General features: G+C 39.5%; 3 protein-coding genes across 4 annotated transcripts in view; 1 reads left to right on the forward strand and 2 right to left on the reverse strand.

The window, feature by feature from the left end:
- LOC146516262 (up-regulator of cell proliferation-like) lies at nucleotides 1-19,103 on the forward strand. The gene is made up of 16 exons (XM_085163429.1): nucleotides 1-413; nucleotides 1,805-1,885; nucleotides 2,573-2,665; nucleotides 3,032-3,115; nucleotides 3,222-3,314; nucleotides 3,626-3,700; nucleotides 4,028-4,090; nucleotides 4,207-4,329; nucleotides 4,674-4,739; nucleotides 4,924-5,049; nucleotides 5,135-5,426; nucleotides 5,504-5,549; nucleotides 7,354-7,623; nucleotides 7,711-7,977; nucleotides 9,481-9,641; nucleotides 16,312-19,103. Exons 1-16 carry the CDS (start codon nucleotides 286-288, stop codon nucleotides 18,643-18,645), a joined length of 4,302 nt encoding a protein of 1,433 aa, XP_085019555.1. The 5' UTR covers nucleotides 1-285; the 3' UTR covers nucleotides 18,646-19,103.
- Nucleotides 1-21,578, reverse strand: part of LOC146516248 (perforin-1-like) — a 579,062-nt gene that overhangs the window by 294,748 nt on the left and 262,736 nt on the right. The window lies entirely within an intron of this gene.
- Nucleotides 18,667-21,578, reverse strand: part of LOC146516263 (calcium-binding protein 2-like) — a 22,951-nt gene continuing 20,039 nt past the window's right edge. For both annotated transcript variants that reach the window (XM_085163421.1, XM_085163420.1), the window contains exons 5-7: nucleotides 21,010-21,119; nucleotides 19,781-19,928; nucleotides 18,667-19,583 (exon numbers count right to left, since the gene is read on the reverse strand). In XM_085163421.1, coding sequence (XP_085019547.1) covers nucleotides 19,558-19,583; nucleotides 19,781-19,928; nucleotides 21,010-21,119 — 284 coding nt within the window. In that variant the 3' untranslated portion in view covers nucleotides 18,667-19,557. The remainder of the gene's footprint in view (nucleotides 19,584-19,780; nucleotides 19,929-21,009; nucleotides 21,120-21,578) is intronic.

Genomic DNA, 21,578 nt, shown 5'->3' on the forward strand with positions numbered 1-21,578 from the left:
CTAACATTATGCACTGAAATCCGAATACAACCATATGTTTATTAGATGACTCAGTATCATTTGAGGATTTGATACTTGATATGAGGTTTTTAATTACATCTGCAGGTTGGTACTCATCGTCTATGGCCCAGTAGCAGTATTGTCCAAAGGAGGATGGTGTAAGGTTTAATCAGAAAATCAGAAAGAAATATGGAGTCCTCGGAGAACGATGATGCAAGGTAGGGATCCTTTTTTGAACTTTTTGTTCTCAAAATCTACAAAGCAAGATTTGCTCTTCAAGGACAAATGATGAAGCAGATTTACAGAATACTGTTTTTGATACTTTTAAGGGTCAGAGTGAAGAGCCTTGTGTCTAAATTCTGTGATAAAGAATTGACAGGAATATCATCTGGCTCTAGCGACAAGAGCAAAAGGTGAGAAGATCTTCCAAATGACAGCGCCACTGAAAAAATATAGAGATATATGTCAGTTACATGGTGACTTACTGGAAAAGGCTGCAAGTTGTTAGTGCTGTATTTAACCATCTGTTTTAAACCTTAGTAACCCATTACATGCCTTAAGTCTGTGCTTGCTACTCCTTGCTAATCTTTTCAGGTGTCCTCCAGCCCAGCATAACGGCAAAGTGATTTAATAAACCCATCCAGGCATGAAAACACAGGTGTTGTCTGAGAAATGTAATGCAAAGCATCATCTTCTGATGCCCAAAATATCCAATAACTCAAAAGTGAATGCAGAATGAAACCCCCCCAAAACAAAACAGAAAGAAAAAGAAGATGAAAAAACACAAAACGAGTCCACATTCGATTATGAAGCCAAGTCTCCTGGGTGAAGGTCCAGCAAATGATTTATGCTATAACTTACAAATCTGTACTCTTCTGCTATTTCAGTTTTCCAGTGACATTCACACTGACATGGTTTGATTTAAAAATGATCTCTTTCCAGAATCGTTTTCCATCCATACAATTCGCCCATGAAGGAACACACACTAGTCGTACCTCCTGTACATGCAGCATGAAAAAGCAGAGACATTAACTCCAGAAAAAAATTCTATCATAGACCTTTAGTAAGGTTACATCTGTTATATAATCTCCAGTCAAGACTAATCTCTTTGTTTCCTTACAGGAAAAGATTTATGTGATGTGTGGCAAAGGATGGGCAGAGACTGATAAGACCCAGTCAGGCAGTGAAAATAACTGGACACCAGTCATAAACCTTGCAAATGTATTTTGAAACAAAACATGCTCCATGATGCTGTTATCAGGATTTATGGCCCCCTTAGCAAACCTGAAGGTGCAGGAAGGGCCAACTACAGTAGTACAGTAATATTGCTGGCACTGATAACAATGTTAGAGGACACTGAACTTGACAATATTCAAAGCAGCTGCAGTTTGTGAAAAGGAAGCCAAGGTTTCATAAACTCGGACTGAAGACACCAAGGCCAAAGTCCTGTGACTGTTTTGGTACAGAGTTTCAAAATTAAACAGTAACATGCTCACTTACACATTAAAAAAGTAGTTTAAGGAAGATGAAAAGATTGCTAACCTCATGTTAAATGTGACAGCCATTTAGCTTATCTTAGCAAAAAGATAGTAGGTAGACACATCCTGCCTACCAATATGCATTCCTCAGGTGAGATCTCAGCATCTCATTTAAGCATGATGCAGTTTAAGGAACTGTACTCTGCTTTGTCAGTTTGTAATACACATATCAAGTAAGCCCATGTGTGGAGAGATTTGTGTATTATCATATCATGGAATCATTAATTACATTTTTTACATTCATGGTATTTGTGATGTTTTCTCAGTGAGAAAACACCGGGCTCTGCACACTCTGTCTGTGCCTCACAGAGTTCCTCCAAAGACGTACCTCGCCATTTCAAGAAACTGTTATGGAACGGCTGTGTGCAGACACTCAGAGGCAAAACTTGAACTCAAAACAGCTTTAATGTTAAACTCAAATATAACATAACTGGAAATATCAAAAATAAACCTATACCAGAAGACTGACAGAACACACAGCTAGATAAACGGTAGATCGCGACACGGACACAGAGAAACACAGGGCTTAAATACACAGAGGAACAATCAGGAGCAATCAGGGAATGGGTAACAGGAGGGAAACACAGCTGGGGCAAATCATGCCTAACGAGACAAGGGGAAGCGAAACCAGATACATTAACATCAGACAAGGACCTTCAAAATAAAACAGGAAACATGACACAGACTGAACTAAAGACACAGACTAACACGCGCGCACTGCAACAGAGGGAACAGAGACGTGGGACCAGGGAAGACACAGAACTGACTGGACACGGGGATATAGCAAACAGGGGAGACAGCAACTAAGGATTACACAGAGACAAACCATAAGACATAACTTTAACGAAGAAACCAAAGAATAGAAAAGATAAATAATACAATAAACTCAAAACTCTGGGTCAACGACCCAGGCATCCTAACAGAAACATCTGTAAGATCTCCCTCTAGCACCCTACTGTAGCAAACCTCCCTATTCTTTAAAAATACACAATTTAAAGGTTTTTGTTTCTCACTAAATCCTTTTTTCTACACAGTAAAAAGACACAATGGTCTAAAAATGAACACCAATCTGACTGTCAGTCAGTGAGCTCTTCCAAAGATGTACCTCTCCATTTCAAGAAACATCTGTAAGACAGATTTTATTATTTTTTCATCTTTGTCTGTGTCTTCTATGTTGTGAGATGTGATGATTCATTCATTCTATCTATCTATCTATCTATCTATCTATCTATCTATCTATCTATCTGATGGTGAATTTTCTCTTTCTTCTTCTTCTTCTTTTATTATCATTATTATAACTAGTAGTAGTACTAGTATGACTTAATTATTTTATTTATATTATTGTTTTTAGAATTGATAAGGTAGCCATGTAGTTTTGAATGTAAACTCTGTGATGTTGTTAGTTTTGTTAGAGATTCAAAAATGGTATTATCTTCCCTTAGATGTCTCAGCTGTTTAAAAGACATACAATTTGTTGTTACTTTTTTTCTCAGTGAGAAAACACCGGGGTCTGCACACTCTGTCTGTGCATCACAGAGTTCCTCCAAAGACGTACCTCTCCATTTCAGGAAACATCTGTAAGATCTCCCTCTAGCACCCTACTCTGGCAAACCTTCCTATTCTTTAAAAATACACAATTTAAAGGTTGTTTTTGTTTCTCATTAAATCCTTTTTTCTACACAGTAAAACGACACAATGGTCTAAAAATGAACACCAATCTGACTGTCAGTCAGTGAGCTCTTCCAAGGATGTACCTCTCCATTTCAAGAAACATCTGTAAGACAGATTTTATTATTTTTTCATCTTTGATGGTGAATTTTCTCTCTTATTTCTTCTTTTATTGTGCTGCTGCTGCTGCTGATTAGTATTAGTAGTAATAGTAGTAGTGGTAGTATTTATTAATTTATTAGTGATGGATTTTAGACTGGTATGCCTGATATTCTAAAGGATACCTAATCTAACTTTAAATGTAAACTCAGTGATGTTATTAGTTTTGTTGGATTTTTTAAAAAATGGACAAAATCTGCTGACTGAGTATTTTTATTTTTTTGTCATCTGTTTAAGAGAAATGCATTTTTTTTTCTCAGTCAGGAAACACCGAGGTCTGTCTGTGCATCAGAGAGTTCTTCCAAAGATGTACCTCTCCATTTTAGGAAAGATCAGTAAGGCAGATTTACTCACAATGGTGGATTTTAGACTCAAATGTCTGACGTTATGGTTCCCATACCACCTTTTTTATTTTATTTTTTTTAATTTGCAGTACAGAAGCCCTATAGAAAGCTTGTTGAATTTGTTTTACAGTAAAACAGTAATATATACCAGATTTTAATAAAATTTCTTTCTGTGGTTAAACCTTTATTAGTGACAATTTTATTAGAGTTAACTGTGTCTAGCTGGAATGGGTGAAATGTAAACTTTTATCCTTGCACTTTTACTAATAAAAGGGCCAAATAAAGCTTGAACGTCCTAGTCTTATTGTTGTCTTTCAGAAAAGTATATGGAATGCCAAAATATTGGGGTGGACATATGACTGGTGTTGCGAGTCTTCCCAAGTATGTTTTAAACACTGAAATATAGTAGACAGTATGCCACACAGCATGTCTGTTGAATACATAAACATACATACTAAATACATGCATAACATTTGCTCTTTGCAATGATTTTTCAGGTTAAACTTAATGGGGCCTACAGCTGCTGTATATCCAGTGAAGACATCTAATATCATTGAGGAGGCTAAATTTTCTCCATGTTTGCTGAAGAGGACTTCCATTGATGATCAACCCCAAAATCAGTAAGTTTTATTTGAAGCTTTTTGAACTTTTTAAAGCAGGTTGTTGTTAAAATCAGGTTTGAGTAGCCACCAAAACGTTAACTGAAAATTCCACCCAGTTAAGAACAACTGACACGTATGTTTGCTAAAGCTAGGAGTATCCAGCTCAACCTGCTCATGCATAAATTTAATTTTGACATTGGAAAGCATAAAAAAGATCCAACCCTCAGTTGTTGAGTAAAGCCATCTTGGTAACCAAGCTTGGTACTTCAATGTGTTTAAGCTTGAAAGTCTTGCCCACCTTGTTCATAATTGTGAATCCATGATAAGAAGTAGCTTAACAAATGATGTCATTATTCTTTCAGATTGGAGACTCCACACTGGGACTATTTTGAACAAGAGACAGAATCATCTTTTGAGGACAACAAAACGTACGCCAGACTTTATCCCCAGAAGTTTAAATATGATTTGCTGATACTGCTTACAGACTTTTTATTGGTGTCTGGGATACCCCCAAACTAGGGAACACATGTGAATGTGCCTTACCTGCTCATATAACAAAATTTTGAGATGGCTGGAATAACCCCCCCCCCCCCCCCCCCCCTTACCTTTCAGTCTTCACCAGGATGATCTAGAGAGAGCAGAATCCACAAAGTCATCTACATCAGGTTACTCATCATCTAAAACAAGTGGATCAAGGGATTTCGACTCTGACGTTGAGACTGTTATACATGATAATATGTAAGATAACTGCTGAATTTCAGTTCATTGATAAAGAAGGCAATGCCAATACTAATCGACCTTTTACTTTTCTGTTTGAAAACAGACAGGTGATCTGTGACATTTGTCGCAAAATTGCTGCTGTGAAGACCTGCCTGACCTGCAATGTTTCCTTCTGTGAGAAGGATGGCCGGCAACACTACAAAGTGGATGCCCTGAATAGACATAAGTTCATAGATGTGTGCAGTGAAGTCGAGAGAAAACGGTGTCTTCATTATGAGAAGTCTCTGGATTTCTTCTGCAGGACTGATCAGATGTCTATTTGCAGCATTTGTGCAGAGGGGAAACACAGGGGACATGACATCACTGAGCACAGGGCATGGAGGACACAACAGGCCGTGAGTCAAGTGAAAGGGTGATATCGAAATCATCACTGATGTGCTGCATTTTGCTTACAATCGCTATTTAATTACAGTTGTCTGATGATGAAGAACCCGAGGACTATGAAGTGCCACACAAAGGTGACTGACACTATATAATGATTCACTATGGCATCTAAGTAACAATGATCTGTGGCTACAATAAGAAATCAATGGAGAGATTCCCCATTTAATTAAGTTTTGACACTTTCCTCTTTTCATATAATTTATATGAAATTAATACAGGGAAAAGACTATCAAATTTTGTTCGGAAAGTTCAGTTTCAAAGCAGAAAACAGAAAGTAATGACCTTCGTTGATGAATATATATGGATGGACTGCTGACAGCTTATAGCTGAAATGCATTTATATTGCCATCTGTAAATACTCAGAAGTATAATCACCAGCGTAGATGGGCAGTAACGCGTTACTTGTAATGCGTTACTGTAATCTGATTACTTTTTTCAAGTAACGAGTAAAGTAAGGGATTACTGTTGCAAAAACGGTAATTAGATTACCGTTACTTTCCCGTAGGAACGCTGCGTTACTGCGTTACTAAAACGGTGATTTTTTTGCGAGAGTGTCTCATGACAGTGACGTAAGCGAGTGCGACGTTCGTGATAACAGCTGTGTGCAGATCAACAATGGATCATATATCAAGTACGGGAGGGAGTATGAGTATGCAGCGTTTAAGCGTGGAAGTACTGACCTTACTTTGAGTTTGATTCCATAAAAAGTGACAAAAACATTAGCGTCCGTTGTGCGTGGGAAGAAAACTTCTTTTTACAGCAAAAAAACCCCCCTAAACTTCCAAGCAAATACCGAGTGCGCTACGACGTAATGGGAAATTCACAGAGAAACTAGCGGATTCTTCCACTGACCGCTTTGGCACACCTGCACCAGGGTAAACCTCCGCCTACCCTACTCCTGCTTTACAGGTGAAAATAGAGCAAAAGGACCGCTAGTCTTTGACTTTATTTATTTTCTGCTGTGTTTTACTTGTATCTATTTGAAAGAGTGAGTGTAAACACAAAAAATATTTTATTTTATGTGCTGGAATGTGCAGAAAATAGGTTTAAATGTTAAACTAATTTCTTCAAGTCAGGGAATGTTGCATATAATTTAATTTTTACTTGATGCATAAAGTTAAAAGATTAAAACTGATAAAACAGGTTTTAAAAAGAGACTTTTCCATTTGATTACATTTTGTATGATGGATTATGCAGAAAAAAGTAGAATTGGGCTGAAAGATCTATCGCTTTATCACCTATTCAGGTTGTAAATCGTGTTTTTAAAAAGTAACTAAGTAACTAAGTAATTAATTACTTTTGAAAATAAGTGATCAGTAAAGTAACGGGATTACTTTTTTGGGGAAGTAATCAGTAATTAGTTACTGATTACTTTTTTCAAGTAACTTGACCAACACTGATCACCAGTGTGTGTCATTACCTTAGATTTGAAGTTGAGCGCACTGCTACCATGTCACAGCAGACCAATAAAGAAATAAAAACATCTAAAATGGTTTTATGAAAGTGTGTGGACTTTACTCTAAAGTCAAAGGTCAAAGCAAAAAGTGTGCTGTTGGCACTATCTTCAGAGATTTATGCCTCTCCAAAGCCAAGTAATTAGACAGACTTTGAAGTGCGAAACATGTTTTTCAGGTATTAACACATGCATTATCAATTATAACTTATAATGACTAAATTATTGAGTCATTCTGTGGTTTTAAGACAAGAAATTATTATTTTTAACCATATTTAAAAATTGTGTTTTGCTACATCAGTTGAATTTTAAAAGTCATGATAATGTTGGAATCAAATGAATTCAAATATCTACCTTTTTTTATTGTTAGGTAAATGAGTACAGCGGAAAGAAAATGTTTTCTTATTTTACATTACATTTTCCAGTGGTGCCCCCTCCTGGTAGGATTCAGTTCCCGTCAGTGAAGCCAAACTCGGTAGTCCTCAGCTGGGGAAACCCAAAGGGACTAGAAGGACCCAAAAGCTTCAGGATCATGTGGAGCTCTTCGCAGAAGGTGGAAGGTCGCTTAGTCATCAAACATTTTCATAAAATAGAAATAAGCAACCTTGAACTTGGACAACAGTATTTCTTCAGCGTGGCCACAGAAGATGAAGATGGCAATTTAAGCGAATGGGTCACTGCAACTGTCTTCACAGGTAAAATCTGAAAATCCACATCATTTTTAGATTTGCTTCGCTGTTCATATTTTAATTGGATTAAACATAATCACTGCTCTCTTGCAGTTGTGCCACCCCCTCGACATTTAACAAAAGAGCTCTCCGATGCTACATCTCTGACCTTGAAATGGATGGATGGAGAAAAAATGGAGGGAATTCCTCAACAATTTCTCATAGCTGTTGAAAGTCCAGGAAAAGAGCCTCTGGTGATACACACCCATGATTACTGCAAAAAAGTCTCTGATTTAGAACCAGACACAAAGTACACCATCTCTGTCTCAACAGTGGTGAATGATAGGTGCAGCGAGCCAGTTTTTATCTGCACACACACAGGTGAGATTATGTTAAATCACTTGCTTTTTAATTATTTTTTTAAATGTCAACTATATAGACATATTTGATATATTTGAAGAATTACAACTGCTAGCATTTATTTTCTCACATTACATGGACAAATATACTTTACTGGTACCAATTTTCAAGAACAATTTTACTACAGAAGAATAAAGGTGATGAATGATACCATGAATCTATGGGAAAGAACTGCTAAAGCTAGATTAAGAAGAGAGGTGACGATCAGCGAGCGGCAGTGTGGCTTTGCTAGCGAGAGACAGAGAGCGGCATTGAAAGGCTGCTTCAATGGAACTTATTGTTTCGGGGGAAAACATGAACACAGTTTACAGTCGAGTCTTAATAGCTTACTTACAACTGGGCTACACTGCCCATAAGGCTACAATCTTTAGGGCTATGCCTGTAACACTTTGCTTGTTGCCTTCATATTAAATCATTTTTTGAAGAATAATTAAAAGGAAAAAAATCTTAACGTCATTATGCGGGCCACAAGTAGAGGCGACATAGGCCGCGAGATTGAGACACAGGCATTAGAGCCTCTTAATGTGTGTTTTGTTTGGGTTTCCACCGGAAACAGAGAGGGGACAGCTTAACATATGAAACAGGAAAAGACCACCATGTAATTCCTTTATTTCAGCAAAGTAACTGTATTCTGAATACCACCTCTGTTACGGTAACTGTAACGGAATACAGTTACTCATATTTTGTATTTTAAATACGTAACGGCGGCACATGTATTCCATTACTCCCCAACATTGGTTAAAAGTGGTGCTGCGATTGGTGTTTCCAGTGGTGATGGACAGACTGACAGATGAGGTCAGGCAGGGGTCTCTGTGGACGACGATGTTTGCAGACAACAGTGTGGTCTGTAGAGAGACGAGGGAGCAGGTGAAGAGAACCTGGAGAGGTGAAGGTATGCACTTCAGAAAGGAAAATGAACGTTAGCAGAAGGAAGAAAGAATATGTGAGGGAGGCAGATGGCCTTAGACTGTCATGTTTTGTCATTAAGGCATTCTGCTTCCCTTGTTTTAAATTTTAAATAAATGCCATTAAATTGCCAGGTTTTAGCTTGACTTGAGGTTGATATAAGGCAGTTATGAATTATATATGTTTTGTGTTGGTTACCAGCCCTTCACACTAAAGCTTTACCATGATCCACTCTCTATCTTAGTATGTTATCATGCGTCCTCTGTGGGTATCTTGATGCTCGGTTGTGAAAAATAAATTAGTGCTGTCAGCGTTAATCTCGTTAAAATGACGTTAATGCCATAACCACATTAACGCGGCGTTAATGAGCTAACTGTGCTAACACGTTTACGCCGTGAAGCCCCACGCATGGGGCGATCCGCGATAACTCACTAACTGAGATTTGCCGTGTTAATGCGGTTATGGCATTAACGTCATTTTGACAAGATTAACGCTGACAGCACTAGAATCAGGAAAAATGCCCTAGTACACTTACTGGTTTCTTTTGTTAATTCACAGAGCCAAGTCTAAGGCAGGTGTTGTCAAAGATTGGACTGGAAGACCAGTATGACACCAAGCTCACACTTAGCACTGTCCTGGAGATTAATCAGTATGATCGATCACAGAGGAAACCAAAATCTGCAAGGGCAGTTCCTGAGGCCTTTTTAAAGAAACTCATTGTTAAGAGATATATTCTAAAACACTTCTTCAGCAGAGAATCAGAGAGGAGAAACACAAATGGTTACATGCAGTATTCTACCATATACAAAATTATATCATTAAAAGATTATACTGACTACTAAGTACAATTTTCCATTGACATTCCCTCCTGTTGTCAGTATACATTTAAATGAGATATCAGTATGTAACATCTTGTTGTACATTTTCTGTCACATCGTCATTGGTCACACAAAGTCTTCATGTTCCAACAGGTCGGAGTCATTATCATCACTTGTCATGGCTATGTATGCAGCAACAGTGGAAAATATTATGCGGTTAATCAAGAGTTTTAAACATGGCAGTATACACGTTACAAAGACACAAAATAAAAGTAGAAATATCCCAACTCCGATGAGTAGTCTTTTTAGCACCTGTAACCAGGAGCTAATGTAAAGCCAAGAAAACCTGTCACTTGTATCGCTTACATAGTCCTGATTTTGGGCCTGCTGGATTTGTCTCAAAGGCGTGCTGGGCATATGAGAGCAGACATAATAGTCTGTATTTGCTGATTCTGTCTTTGTCTTGTAAAGGTGAGCATCGTAGTCAAGGTAACCAGGAGGGTCCACCTTCCCATGGCTACGTACAGGTCCGTCACACCCTACTACTTGGTTACTCTAGAGTTGGCCAATGGCTGGAGGTTGAAGTGCGAGCAATTCCCTACGGGCGCCCAATCAGCACTTCCCCCTCGCCACTGAAGCAACCAAGTGAGGGTGAAACTTTCCTCTACTAGTTGATTTCTGTGAAGGAAGTGGAGTCCTCTGGGACCTCAACCTTTTTGCAGTTGCTCTGATGTATCCAGGAGGGTCTCTCCGCTATTTTGCAGGCAGTTGGAGTGGTCAGAAGCACTTGAAATGGCCTCTATCAACCCCCATCACCTTGCTTTAGGCCTTCGTCCTGCGATAGGAATATTTATGACTCTTCTATTGTCCATCCTCTGCAGAAAAACCCCTCTGTGGAAAGGGTACTGGGTCCAGTTATCTTACTGCTGTTATGATCCCAGCAGTCTTCAGAGTGTCATCATATGCACAGTACAGTGACACAGCATTAGGTGATGTTCATAGGAAACTGCTGTCATCACCACCATAGCTTCTGGTTCATGTGCTTTTCACAGAATCATGATGTCATCCTCGGACTCCCCCTGCACTGTCGATGGAGCTTGGCACGCTCCCCTCATCCTTCAGGTGCCTGTCTGTTGTCCAAAATCTCCTCTGTTGGCCTCTGGAAATCCCCCTTGGCACAGCTCTCATTCCAACGCAGTTTCGTGGTCCTTGCTGTGGCTCCAAAGTCTAATCTCATGATGGGCCCCAACCAGCTTGACCTATGACCTCAACCACTGCCTGGGCTGTCAGCTATGCCTGGAATGGTTCTTGTTTCTCACTGGGCCTCTGAAGATTTCTCAGGAGATGACTGCTGCACCTGTATTTCCTTGCTAGGAGGAAAAACTTCTATTTGGAGAGCATGTCAACAATCATCAAACCACATTCTTTAGTTCAGTGAACTTCACTTATAGGCCATCAAAGCCTCATCTGAACATGGATGCACCACTTGCATAGGCTTAATACCCGTTGAATGAACTGTTAATCACACAAATCGCTGCAAAAATCATATAAAGCATAGTTTAATGTTAATTCATTGTTTCATGTTAATCCTGGACCCCTCCTCTTGACGCATGGACACTCCCATGAGTCAACTCATCAAACCTAGATTCCTGTCTTAAAGAAAAAGGTTAGCTAGATCATGTCCCAGGCAACATCAGGGTGTCTCCTCCTCTGGAGCAGCACCACCCCGGACCTATAATCCTGCAATAAAAGATGTTAGTGTGTTTTGCATATTAAGTTTGCTTAACACCTGGCTCCGCCAGGAGCCTGCATACACACCATAATGGCCTGGAAAACAAGGTCTGGAAGTGAAATCAAACTTCACACTTGTAAACAATTATATCATAAGAGTAATAAAGCATTCAACATCAGCAAGACAAGTATCATGTGCAGGTTTTTTCAAATCAGTAAACTACAAATATTTCCATAATTTGCCTCAGACATGGATCATCCCATGTACTCAGTTAACATTTATGTAATCGGTGACTTCTCTTAAGCAAAGTCACTCCACTCATCAATCACTATGAGCTCAATGGTGGTTAGCTAATGAGCCCCATATTAAATTATTCCATAAACACTGCATCTCTTATTTGTTTTTCTCATGTTACTTGTCCGCTTCTGCTGAATTCTCTACATGTACTCTTAGAAAAACAAACATTAGCAACACACATTGACCATCCCGATGGTCAGATGCAGGTCGACAGTTTCCAGAGGTGCCATAAAAAGACCATAAAGTTAGCCATCCATAGCTGTGGAAAGAAGTGACACTAGTTTTCAACACAGGAAACACAGTGTAACAGCATCACCAACTCATAACCTATAAACACAGTTTCTTCACACTTAAACCCAGAAATCTTGTAGTAGAAAAACATTAACTAGTTGTTCTGGTATAAATCATATCATCAAATCACAAGAAGAACTGTAATGCTGTAGAAAAGAAATGTAAATGTTAGCGCTGCGCGGGTGTATACACTCTTTCTCACAGTAATCTCTGTGAGCAACACAAACCCATGAATAACACACCTCTGGTAGATTCACAGACACAGAAAGTGGCATTTAAAAGCTAAATCGGTATGCAACCTCGGATGTTGCTGTCATCTTTCTGCTCCTGTAAAAAGAAACACATAAATTCATCCACCCTTTTGGCCTGTCTAGGTGGAGGTTAACTTTGAGTCGTGGTCAAGTCTTGTCAGCTTTTACCAGTCAGTCAGTTTGTTTTCATTTCCATTTCACTCATTCATTCATTCATTCATCCATTCTTTCTTTCTTTGCTGATAGTGGAAACTATCGCCGCATTTGATTTCCACCCTCAGCAAAATGACGTCATTTCAAAAGAAAAAGAACTTATAATTGGATTACCTCGCTGAATCCTTTTTAGGCAGGGACTCTCATTTTCTAATTGTCCCAAATAAGTGGCTTTCTCCTGAGCCCATTTCAATGTGGAGAAACTCACTTGTAACAATTTTTTTTTTTTGACGACGTATCGTATAGCGCTTCTAATCGTGCAGATCTGCTCAAACAGAGATTATCAAACAAAACTTTCAGTGCACTGTGAAAGTAACAAAATAAAAGGGCCTTGTTAAGTCATGACACAAGCTCCTCATCTCAGGAGGGTAAATCATACCATCAGCATGGTTTATCATACCATCATACTAATTGGCAGGCTCAACTTCACAGCAAAAGAAAAATCATCAGCTAGATTCACTCCAAACCAACCATCAGCTGCACAACACACAACATAACCCTAATATGTTATGAGTTTAATCCCCAAGTCTGTGCCTTTCACTCATTTGGGCCACAGATCCATATTATCCAGTTTTTCTTTTTTCCCGTCATCATAGACATGAGACATGTCATCAGCTATTTCACAAAAGACGTTTGTTCTTATGTATTCAGAGTTGTGTATCTAGGTACAGGATTCACTCACACATCAAAACAGGAAACTCAGTGTTTTAGAGTCTCCACTCTAACAAACTCCAACACATCTCATTCACTCGTGCTAGAATTCAGTCACCTTTCATTAATCTAAGAACGATCAACTAATTTGCATATCAGCTATTAACCCACTAAGATGACAGGACAACAGAAATGCATGTTCAAAATGTAATCACAAAAATAGGATTTCCCTCATACAGTAAATTATTTGTGCTGCATCAATTAAGCAGAAAGCATCTCCCAATTTACTATATTAACAACTAAATTTATTGTCTGATTTCTGGTTGGTCAAACCAGAATCCTTTTTCCCACAAAAGTTAAACTGTTGTCCTGCAACCTAGAGAGTCAATTTTTTGCATTGGATAAATTCAGCATTTGATAACAAGTGTCTGTTTTAACACTGATAAGAGATAACAAGCTAATTTTCATTGCATGTGTGTTTGTGTTATTAGGCAGGTTTAATGCATGTTCTGCTTGTGTGTGTGAGTTTGTGTATGTTTCTTTTTGTAGTGTTTCAGACTCCTTCATAATTTCCCACTTAAGCAGTCAGTTTTGTTTTTCCCAGGTTTGCTAACCCAAATTTTGATTTCCCACTTTAAACACCAGCATTCTCACTTACTCTCACTGTTGTCCTCTCCCACTTCAACAGTCCAATAGCAGGCAGTTCTCCTTCAGCTTTGTCCTGTGTTCCACTGTCTCTTCTTGCCATTTTCTCCAAAGGTGGCAAATGTCAAACTCCAACAGTCTCCTCAGTTCTCCTCAAACGTTCTTTTCACATGCACAGTGAATTTGCAGCTTGTTGGGAACACAGTGCCATTCATCCAATCAGGCAGGATGATGGGTTTGCTCTTCTTCTCTGATGCTGTTTGTCCACACTGCTGCTGCTTGCTGGGACTCTTTGCTCGGGAGTCTTTGCTCAGGACTCTGCTGCTGTCTCTTTATCTGCCATGTTATTGCTCTTTGGAGCTGCATTCCTTGTCTTCAGGGAGGAGTGAGAGCTCGCTTGTGAGTTTGAGAGACACATGGTGCTGTAAATAAGTTAGCCAGAAACTTGGCCTGAACGTTTCCAATGATGTTAAACTATAACTTTATTCCGACCGCTGCATGTGGAAAATTGATTCAGGTCTGCTTGTCACCTAAAAGTGACAAACTAAGACATTTTCATTATTATTATCACTGCTTAATCAACACACACAACTCTCTCTCTCTCTGTTTTTGTGAACTGTCCTTTCTTAAAAGCAGAAAATAAGATTGTAGTTGTTCTTGGCTGATCAACACAAAACCTTTTCCCTATGATTATTTTTCATCTACAATGTAAATTTTGTCTCTTTTTCACTCTTTTTTTTTTTTTTTTTTTTAAATAGCTAGTGACCTGCAGAATCACCGCTCTCACAATCAGAGGCAATCACTTTTACACAGCGCACAAACACTGTGACGTCAGACACATTCACACTCACTTTTTTCATCTGCGTAAATAAATCATTTGGCCAATGGCATGTGCCATGGTGATCCATAAGTATGATCACAAGTTTATTTAATTATTTTCAACCCAACAAAACAAATAAACAAAAACATGATGCTGATGCTATGAACACTCTACACACATGAGTCAAGATGTAGGAAAACTGCTCATGGAAACTCTGCACATTCCAGTTATCACAGTTATCATAGTTCTGTTTCCCTCTCTTTGAAGAGTTCTTAGCCAGATCTCAATCTGATAATGTGTAGCTTGCTCATCAGCTCAGAAGAGACCACAACGCAACCTCACACAGTGGTTGCATGCTTTGCCCCACAGTGGCAAAGACTTGCACTTTCATATTCAATTCAGCTTCTCCATCATGTAGTTTTCAGCTGCTTCATACAGGGTTCAGCATATTAGTTGTTTTCATAGGTTTGCTCTATATCTCAACAATGGCTCATATTAGGATGACAGTTTTTCAAACAGGTCAAATGCCTCTATGCACGTAATTAGTTAAAGTATTTACCTATTTTACTTCATATGTCATTGTACTGAATTTGAGCAACCCTAAGCTTAATGCAGATTACTTTCAACAATTATCCACCTCACATCATGACTGACTGAGGTGCCTCTTCATATTAATATTATTTCATCATTAACACATGATTTTACAGGTTGTTATCCTTGCTATTATTAGTATGAATACATTAAAGATAAGTTGTAATTTAGCCTTTTGTTTATTCTCCATTTTCAAAGATTTTGCTGGGCCGTCGCTGGCACGCTTGACTTCAGAGTGGTTTACTGATACGGCCTTCAACTTCACCCTAACGGTGAAGCGGTATCAGTTTTATGAGATGAAACTCAACCGTTCTCCTTTGTCACCAGTACTTGAGCCTCAGCAAAGAAAACAAAAATGGAAGTAATTCAGCAGCATATTGTGCTGTAAAATCAATTATTACTTCCAGACACACACATATAGACATTTGCGCGCTAATTTGTCACGAAGTAATTTCGGCTACCTCTAAAACCTAAGTCTAATTCAGTTCTTTTCGGCGAACCCAACCTATTTTAATTTGTCGCGAAGTAATTACGGCTACTTCTAAAACCTAAATCTAATTCAGTTCTTTTCGGCGAACCCAACCTATTTTATCTTCTCACGAAGTAATTACGGCTACTTCTAAAACCTAAATTTAATTCAGTTCCTTTCGGCGAACCCAACCTATTTTGTCACGTGACTTTAAACCTTTGCGGCCGTTTTATATACCAAAATAGTGTTTCTCACCCTCCGACATCTCACTGGTGATTCGAATCATCAGACTGAATCCCAGCGCCGTGGACCAGGCCACCGGCCCAGACCCGAATTCAAGTCCTGGGGCTCTCTCCTTGTCTAAGAGGGCTGTGCACAGGCTTCAGTGCTGGTTCCCCACGGCGTCAGGAATCAGTGCTGGATCTTGGAACAGAGTCACAGATAACAGTTCTGATATTTTCTGCTCCGGCTCGAAGGACCAAATAATGTTAAGAGATATATTCTAAAACACTTCTTCAGCAGAGAATCAGAGAGGAGAAACACAAATGGTTACATGCAGTATTCTACCATATACAAAATTATATCATTAAAAGATTATACTGACTACTAAGTACAATTTTCCATTGACACTCATGTTGCTGAATGCAAATGCTAGAAGTGCCACAAGTGTGTCTCAAGATGAGGACAAGTGCAATGCTATCAATCTTTTGGACTTGGTAACTGCACTGTTCCTTTGTTCAGACAGTGCTCTTCAGCAGGACTTGGTCCTGAAAATGTCACTCTGTCAGTTTGCTGTCCCACTCTTGCTTCCAAACTCTGAAACAAGAGAAATCACAATGATGCTGTGGTCTATGCGCGACATTGTCCGAACTTTCAGACCCTCTCAGCAGGCGTTCCTAAAGTCATACTGTGATGAAAGACTTGTGCTGTCTGATATTCCTTTGGTATCGTTTGTCAGGCTGGGAAAAACATCTTTGTCCAAATCTCAGATGTTGAACAAGTTGCTGTGCAACAATCAGCAGATTCATCACACATTTTGTCACCGTATCATGGCATGTTGTGATGTCCCCAGAAGAATTTCAGATGGACTGGTGGAAATCAGCTGGTACCTCCCGTGTGGGAACAGGAAGATAGATAAATTCACAGAACCATTGGCTTTTACCAATCTGAGAGGAGATATCAAGGCTTCTGAAAGACAATTTGCATTCCTCTGTCAGGCATCTGCAGCTGTTTACATCTACTGTGATGAATCAGAAACTAATTACTTCAAGCATCTGGAAGGAAAACATCTGGAAGCAAATATCTTTTTGATAAGCAGCACACAGGGAAAAAGCTATAGACTCAAACAACTGACTGTGAACCCAAGATTAAAGATGACTGATATTAGTCAGATTAAAAAGACTGATACAGAACTACTAAAGGTACTCCAGGAATCAGTCTCTAAAATGCTAGTAAGCCCCCAAACCAAAAAAGTGTCATTGGCAGATTTGGCTTACACAGCTCACTGTTGTCAGATTCTCGTTGATGAGGATAGGGATGAATGCCAGACTGCTTGGGAGAATGCGAGTAAAATCACTGCAAAGGTAACTAACATCTCTGAATTCAAAGACAAGCAACTGCCTTATCAGGGAAACATCTGGAAAGCAATTTCATGGGTGGAAACTGAGTGCTGGAGGCTACGTAAAGTTGGAAACAATAACCCTGACAATTACTGCGAGTCCATAAAAGAAAAAGAGAAAGAGCTGAGGAACAAGCAGCGTAGTTTTGAGATGACAACTGCAGTGGAACGCTTCCATCATGGGATGACAACCTCAGAGGTTCAACGCTACCATTTTCTCAAATGGCTGGAAATGGAACTGGATAACCTGTCCAGGCATCAACTGTCAGCTCTCCAGGATCGATACAAAGAGCTTCGGCAGAAATCTCTCGAGGAAACAAAAGAAATTGTGGAAACTGACAACCAAATTTCAGCTTGCTCATTAAGAGTAGTCCACTTTGTCAGAGAGTGTGGGCAGCTGTATAATAATGTGAGTTGCCTGCCAGAATACAGTCGTCAGAGAAAAATCATCGAACAGCTTCCTGGACAGTGTGCTCAGATGATGCTTGATGGTTTCCCTCTTGAGCTTGTTGATGGAGATGCAGCAAACATCCCAATAAAATGGATCAGCCAGGTACTTACTGAATTGCACAACATCATGAATTCCAGTAGCAAGCTTAAGGTCATCACAGTCATTGGAGCTGAAAATTCAGGTAAATCAACTTTGCTCAACACCATGTTTGGGGTCAGGTTTGCCGTCAACGTGGGTACATGCACCAGAGGGGCATTCATACAGCTGATCAGTGTCAGTAAAGATATCAGGAAAGAGCTGGGCTGTGACTGCATCATGCTCATTGATACAGAGGGCCTGAAGCCACATCGGATGGTTCGTGATGATCACAGCCATGAACGTGACAAAGAAGTTGCGAGCCTTGCAGTGGCACTCAGTGATGTTGTAGTTGTCAGTATTTCCAACGACAGCTCCAGAGAGAAAGACCTCTGGGAAATGGTGTGTCATGCTTTTGCAAGGCTGAAGGGTGTTAGCAAGAAGAAGCCAGTGTGTCATTTTGTACATACAAACATGTATGACACGCCTGCTTTGAAGCAGCTGAAGAGAAGTAAAGAGCTGATGGAACAGCTCAATGAAATGATCGGAAAATATGTTAAAATGAAGAAGGCCAACATCAATAAGCTCTCAGATGTGATCAAGTTTGATCTAAACAATTGGAGCTGGTACATTCCTCCAGTGTGGGATGGGACTCCACCAATGGCTCCTGTCAATGTTGGCTACAGTGCAACTGTCTATACTTTGAAAAAGGTTCTAATAAATGACCTCCAAAAGTGCCCGGAACGAAGGGATCTAATTCAATTCATCGGGAAGGTAGAACAATTCTGGAAGACTGTGTAAAGAAAATACAGGAAACTGATATGGACTTAGTATATGGCCATAAGCTATCTGACCACAAAAACGTATTTATTTTCAATATTGTTCACTCATTTTTGTTATTTACAATGTGTTTTCTGAGTCATTAAACGCTGTACAAATGAAACATCAAAGAGGTATATATGCATACTGTGTATGCTTACATAAAATAACCATGTACTATGAGGCAGGTTGTCAGTTAAATTTCACCAAGAGGAAAAATGGTGCAAGGATATGAAACTGATATTCACTGTGTGGTAGACACAAATCACTAGTAATTGTTCTGAAACAGGTATCAAAAAGATATTAAAAATATTGTTTCAGATGCTACTCTGCATAATAAATATTGTAACTCATAGCAAAGCATTCATGTTTTCTATGTGTATTAGATATTTCACAGTTAACACATTCAAGTTTAAGATGAAGATTCTATAAGTGAAATTCAGAAAATACATTTTTACATTCATATTAACGTTTCAACAAACTTGTAGATACTAAACTGCATAGTTAGTGACCAATTCACCCAAATTGCAAATACAATAAAGAAACAGAAAATCCATCTTATAATTGAAGTTTCACAGTATCTCGTCAGTGCAAACAGGATCTTATTTGTTCAGGCTTTTAAATGCAATTCTTCTGCAAATTCATATGAACATAAACTTTTAAAGACACCATAGGTTTGGTCTATTCCCGCTGAAATATCACTCTCATCTCTCGTTACACACACGATACATATTAGATTTATACAACAGTAACACATTTAAGGGATTTTTATAAGAGGTTTTGCACGTAACTGAAAAAACACCAAGATGTCTTTGTACATGTGAGAAAAACATTAACAGTCCGTAGTCTTGCCAGTGTTGTGTTTAGTGCAGTAGTGTTGTGTTTACTGAAGAATCAACGAGACATCATTCTCACGAACTCTGTGGAAAGAGAGAATATATTTGCATTGTTTGTTGGGAAAAGGGCACTACCACAGTCATCCACAGTCATCTTAAAAATCTTTAAAAAGGTTATATCATCCCTAATTGTATATCCCCCCCCCCCCCCCCCCCCCCCCCACACACACACACAAACACACCACCACCACCGATCTTAACTAAGAGATAAATTGTATCACCTTCAAAGTCCACCTGTCCATCCCCATTGAGGTCAACATCTCGCAGGATCTCATCAATCTCGCGGTGGTTGAGCTGCTCACCCATTAGCTTCTTCATGGCTTCCCTCAGCTCTCCAAGGCTGATCTGACCATCGCCATCAGAGTCAAACTAGAAAGCAGAATGGAAGGACTTTAAAAGGAAAATAAGCATTTAAAAAAAGCAAAACAAAAACGTTTTGGAGTGTCAGTTTGAGGGAAGGCCTACTCAGGTTAAGCTGGGCATACACTGCGATTTTTGGCCCATTTTGAGCCGATTTTTCAGTCGTTTTGGGGATCGGCCTGAGTTTCTCCTGTATCGTGCATCGTGTAGTATACATGGGGTAACGAGAAGCGATCAACACCTCATGACCAGCTCCCAATCATCAATCGTATAGTCGCAAGAAACTCGAACCTGTTTGAAATCCTGTCGGCCCTCATGAGGGTGCCAACGTAGCCTCTCACACTGCGCATGCGCAAACAGAAACGGAGTAGCATGGCAGTGCAGCGTGTAGAACTTTGGCAAGCTCATCTGAGCCTTTTCGATGTGGCCTCACAAAATTATCATGACCGGACCAACCGTGAAAAGAGTTGGATGGACATTGCTGCTCATTGCTAGTCAATGATTGTCATTAGCAATTTAACAAAGTTGATGGTGGTGGTGGTGTGTGTGTCTGTGTCAGTTAAAGAGAGAGAGGGAGAGAGAGGGAGAGCGAGAGACAGATTTTGTGTTATGAGCTTCATGTTATGGACGCACAGTGTGCATCATCACCTACAAACTTCTCACCCCTGCGATTCAATCGTACAGTTTGAGCAGGAGCTGAATAACGCAACTGAAAAAATCGTACAGTGTATGCTCAACTTTAGCATGACTGAGGTATGGACCTCAGTCATTTGTTGCACCTTAAATGGCATACATTAGGAGAAAAAACTCTGGACCGCATTCATTTCTAAACCCTAGTTTAAGCCTGGATATGGGTCAGGGATAGCTCAGTAGGTAGAGTGGTTGCCCCATGATTGAAAGGTTGGGGGTTCGACTCCACTGAACAGCTACCCTGAGGTACCTACACACTGCTCCCTGGGCGCTGCATTGGTGGCTGCCCACTGCTTCACTGGGTGAATGGGTTAAATGCAGAGGAGTAATTTCCCTATGGGGACTAACGCATACACACACACACACACGGTTTTCTGTTTTGCTAAATAAAATTGCAGACCTCCTTGAAGGCGTCCCGTAACTCTTTAACCCCAATCATGTCTGCAGTCTCTGCAAGCATTTTGGGGCCCATCAGTTCCACAAAATCCTCAAAATCCACTCTGCCACCACCTAGAAGAAAGATAAATATGCATGCATAGTATATACAAGTAAATAACAAATTGGATTATTTACTGAAGATCCAGTGGTACGGAGTTAATTGTGCATGCATATAAGACAGAGCTTAGCAGACCCACGTCAATATGTTATAAACAGAAGTCATAATAAGATCATATTTGTAGTGATGTGAAAATATCCAATGAAAACTGTCCACTGCAGCCATTAGCTGTGTTTAAGGCATGTCTATAATTTAACTAGTTTATTTGTATCATCTGGCTTTATGGTTAATTAAAACTGCATATCATCTGCATAGGAATGAAAATGGAGTGTTTTATAATAATACTGTAAGGGAAGCATCTATAATGTAAAAAGTTATGGTCCTAGCACAGAACCCTGTGGAACTGTGATTAACATTTGCATGTGAGGCAGACTCGCCATTTACATGCACAAACTGTACTGCAGTGATTCAAA

Source organism: Neolamprologus multifasciatus, chromosome 6, assembly GCF_963576455.1.
Source record: "Neolamprologus multifasciatus chromosome 6, fNeoMul1.2, whole genome shotgun sequence".
NCBI lineage: Eukaryota > Metazoa > Chordata > Actinopteri > Cichliformes > Cichlidae > Neolamprologus > Neolamprologus multifasciatus.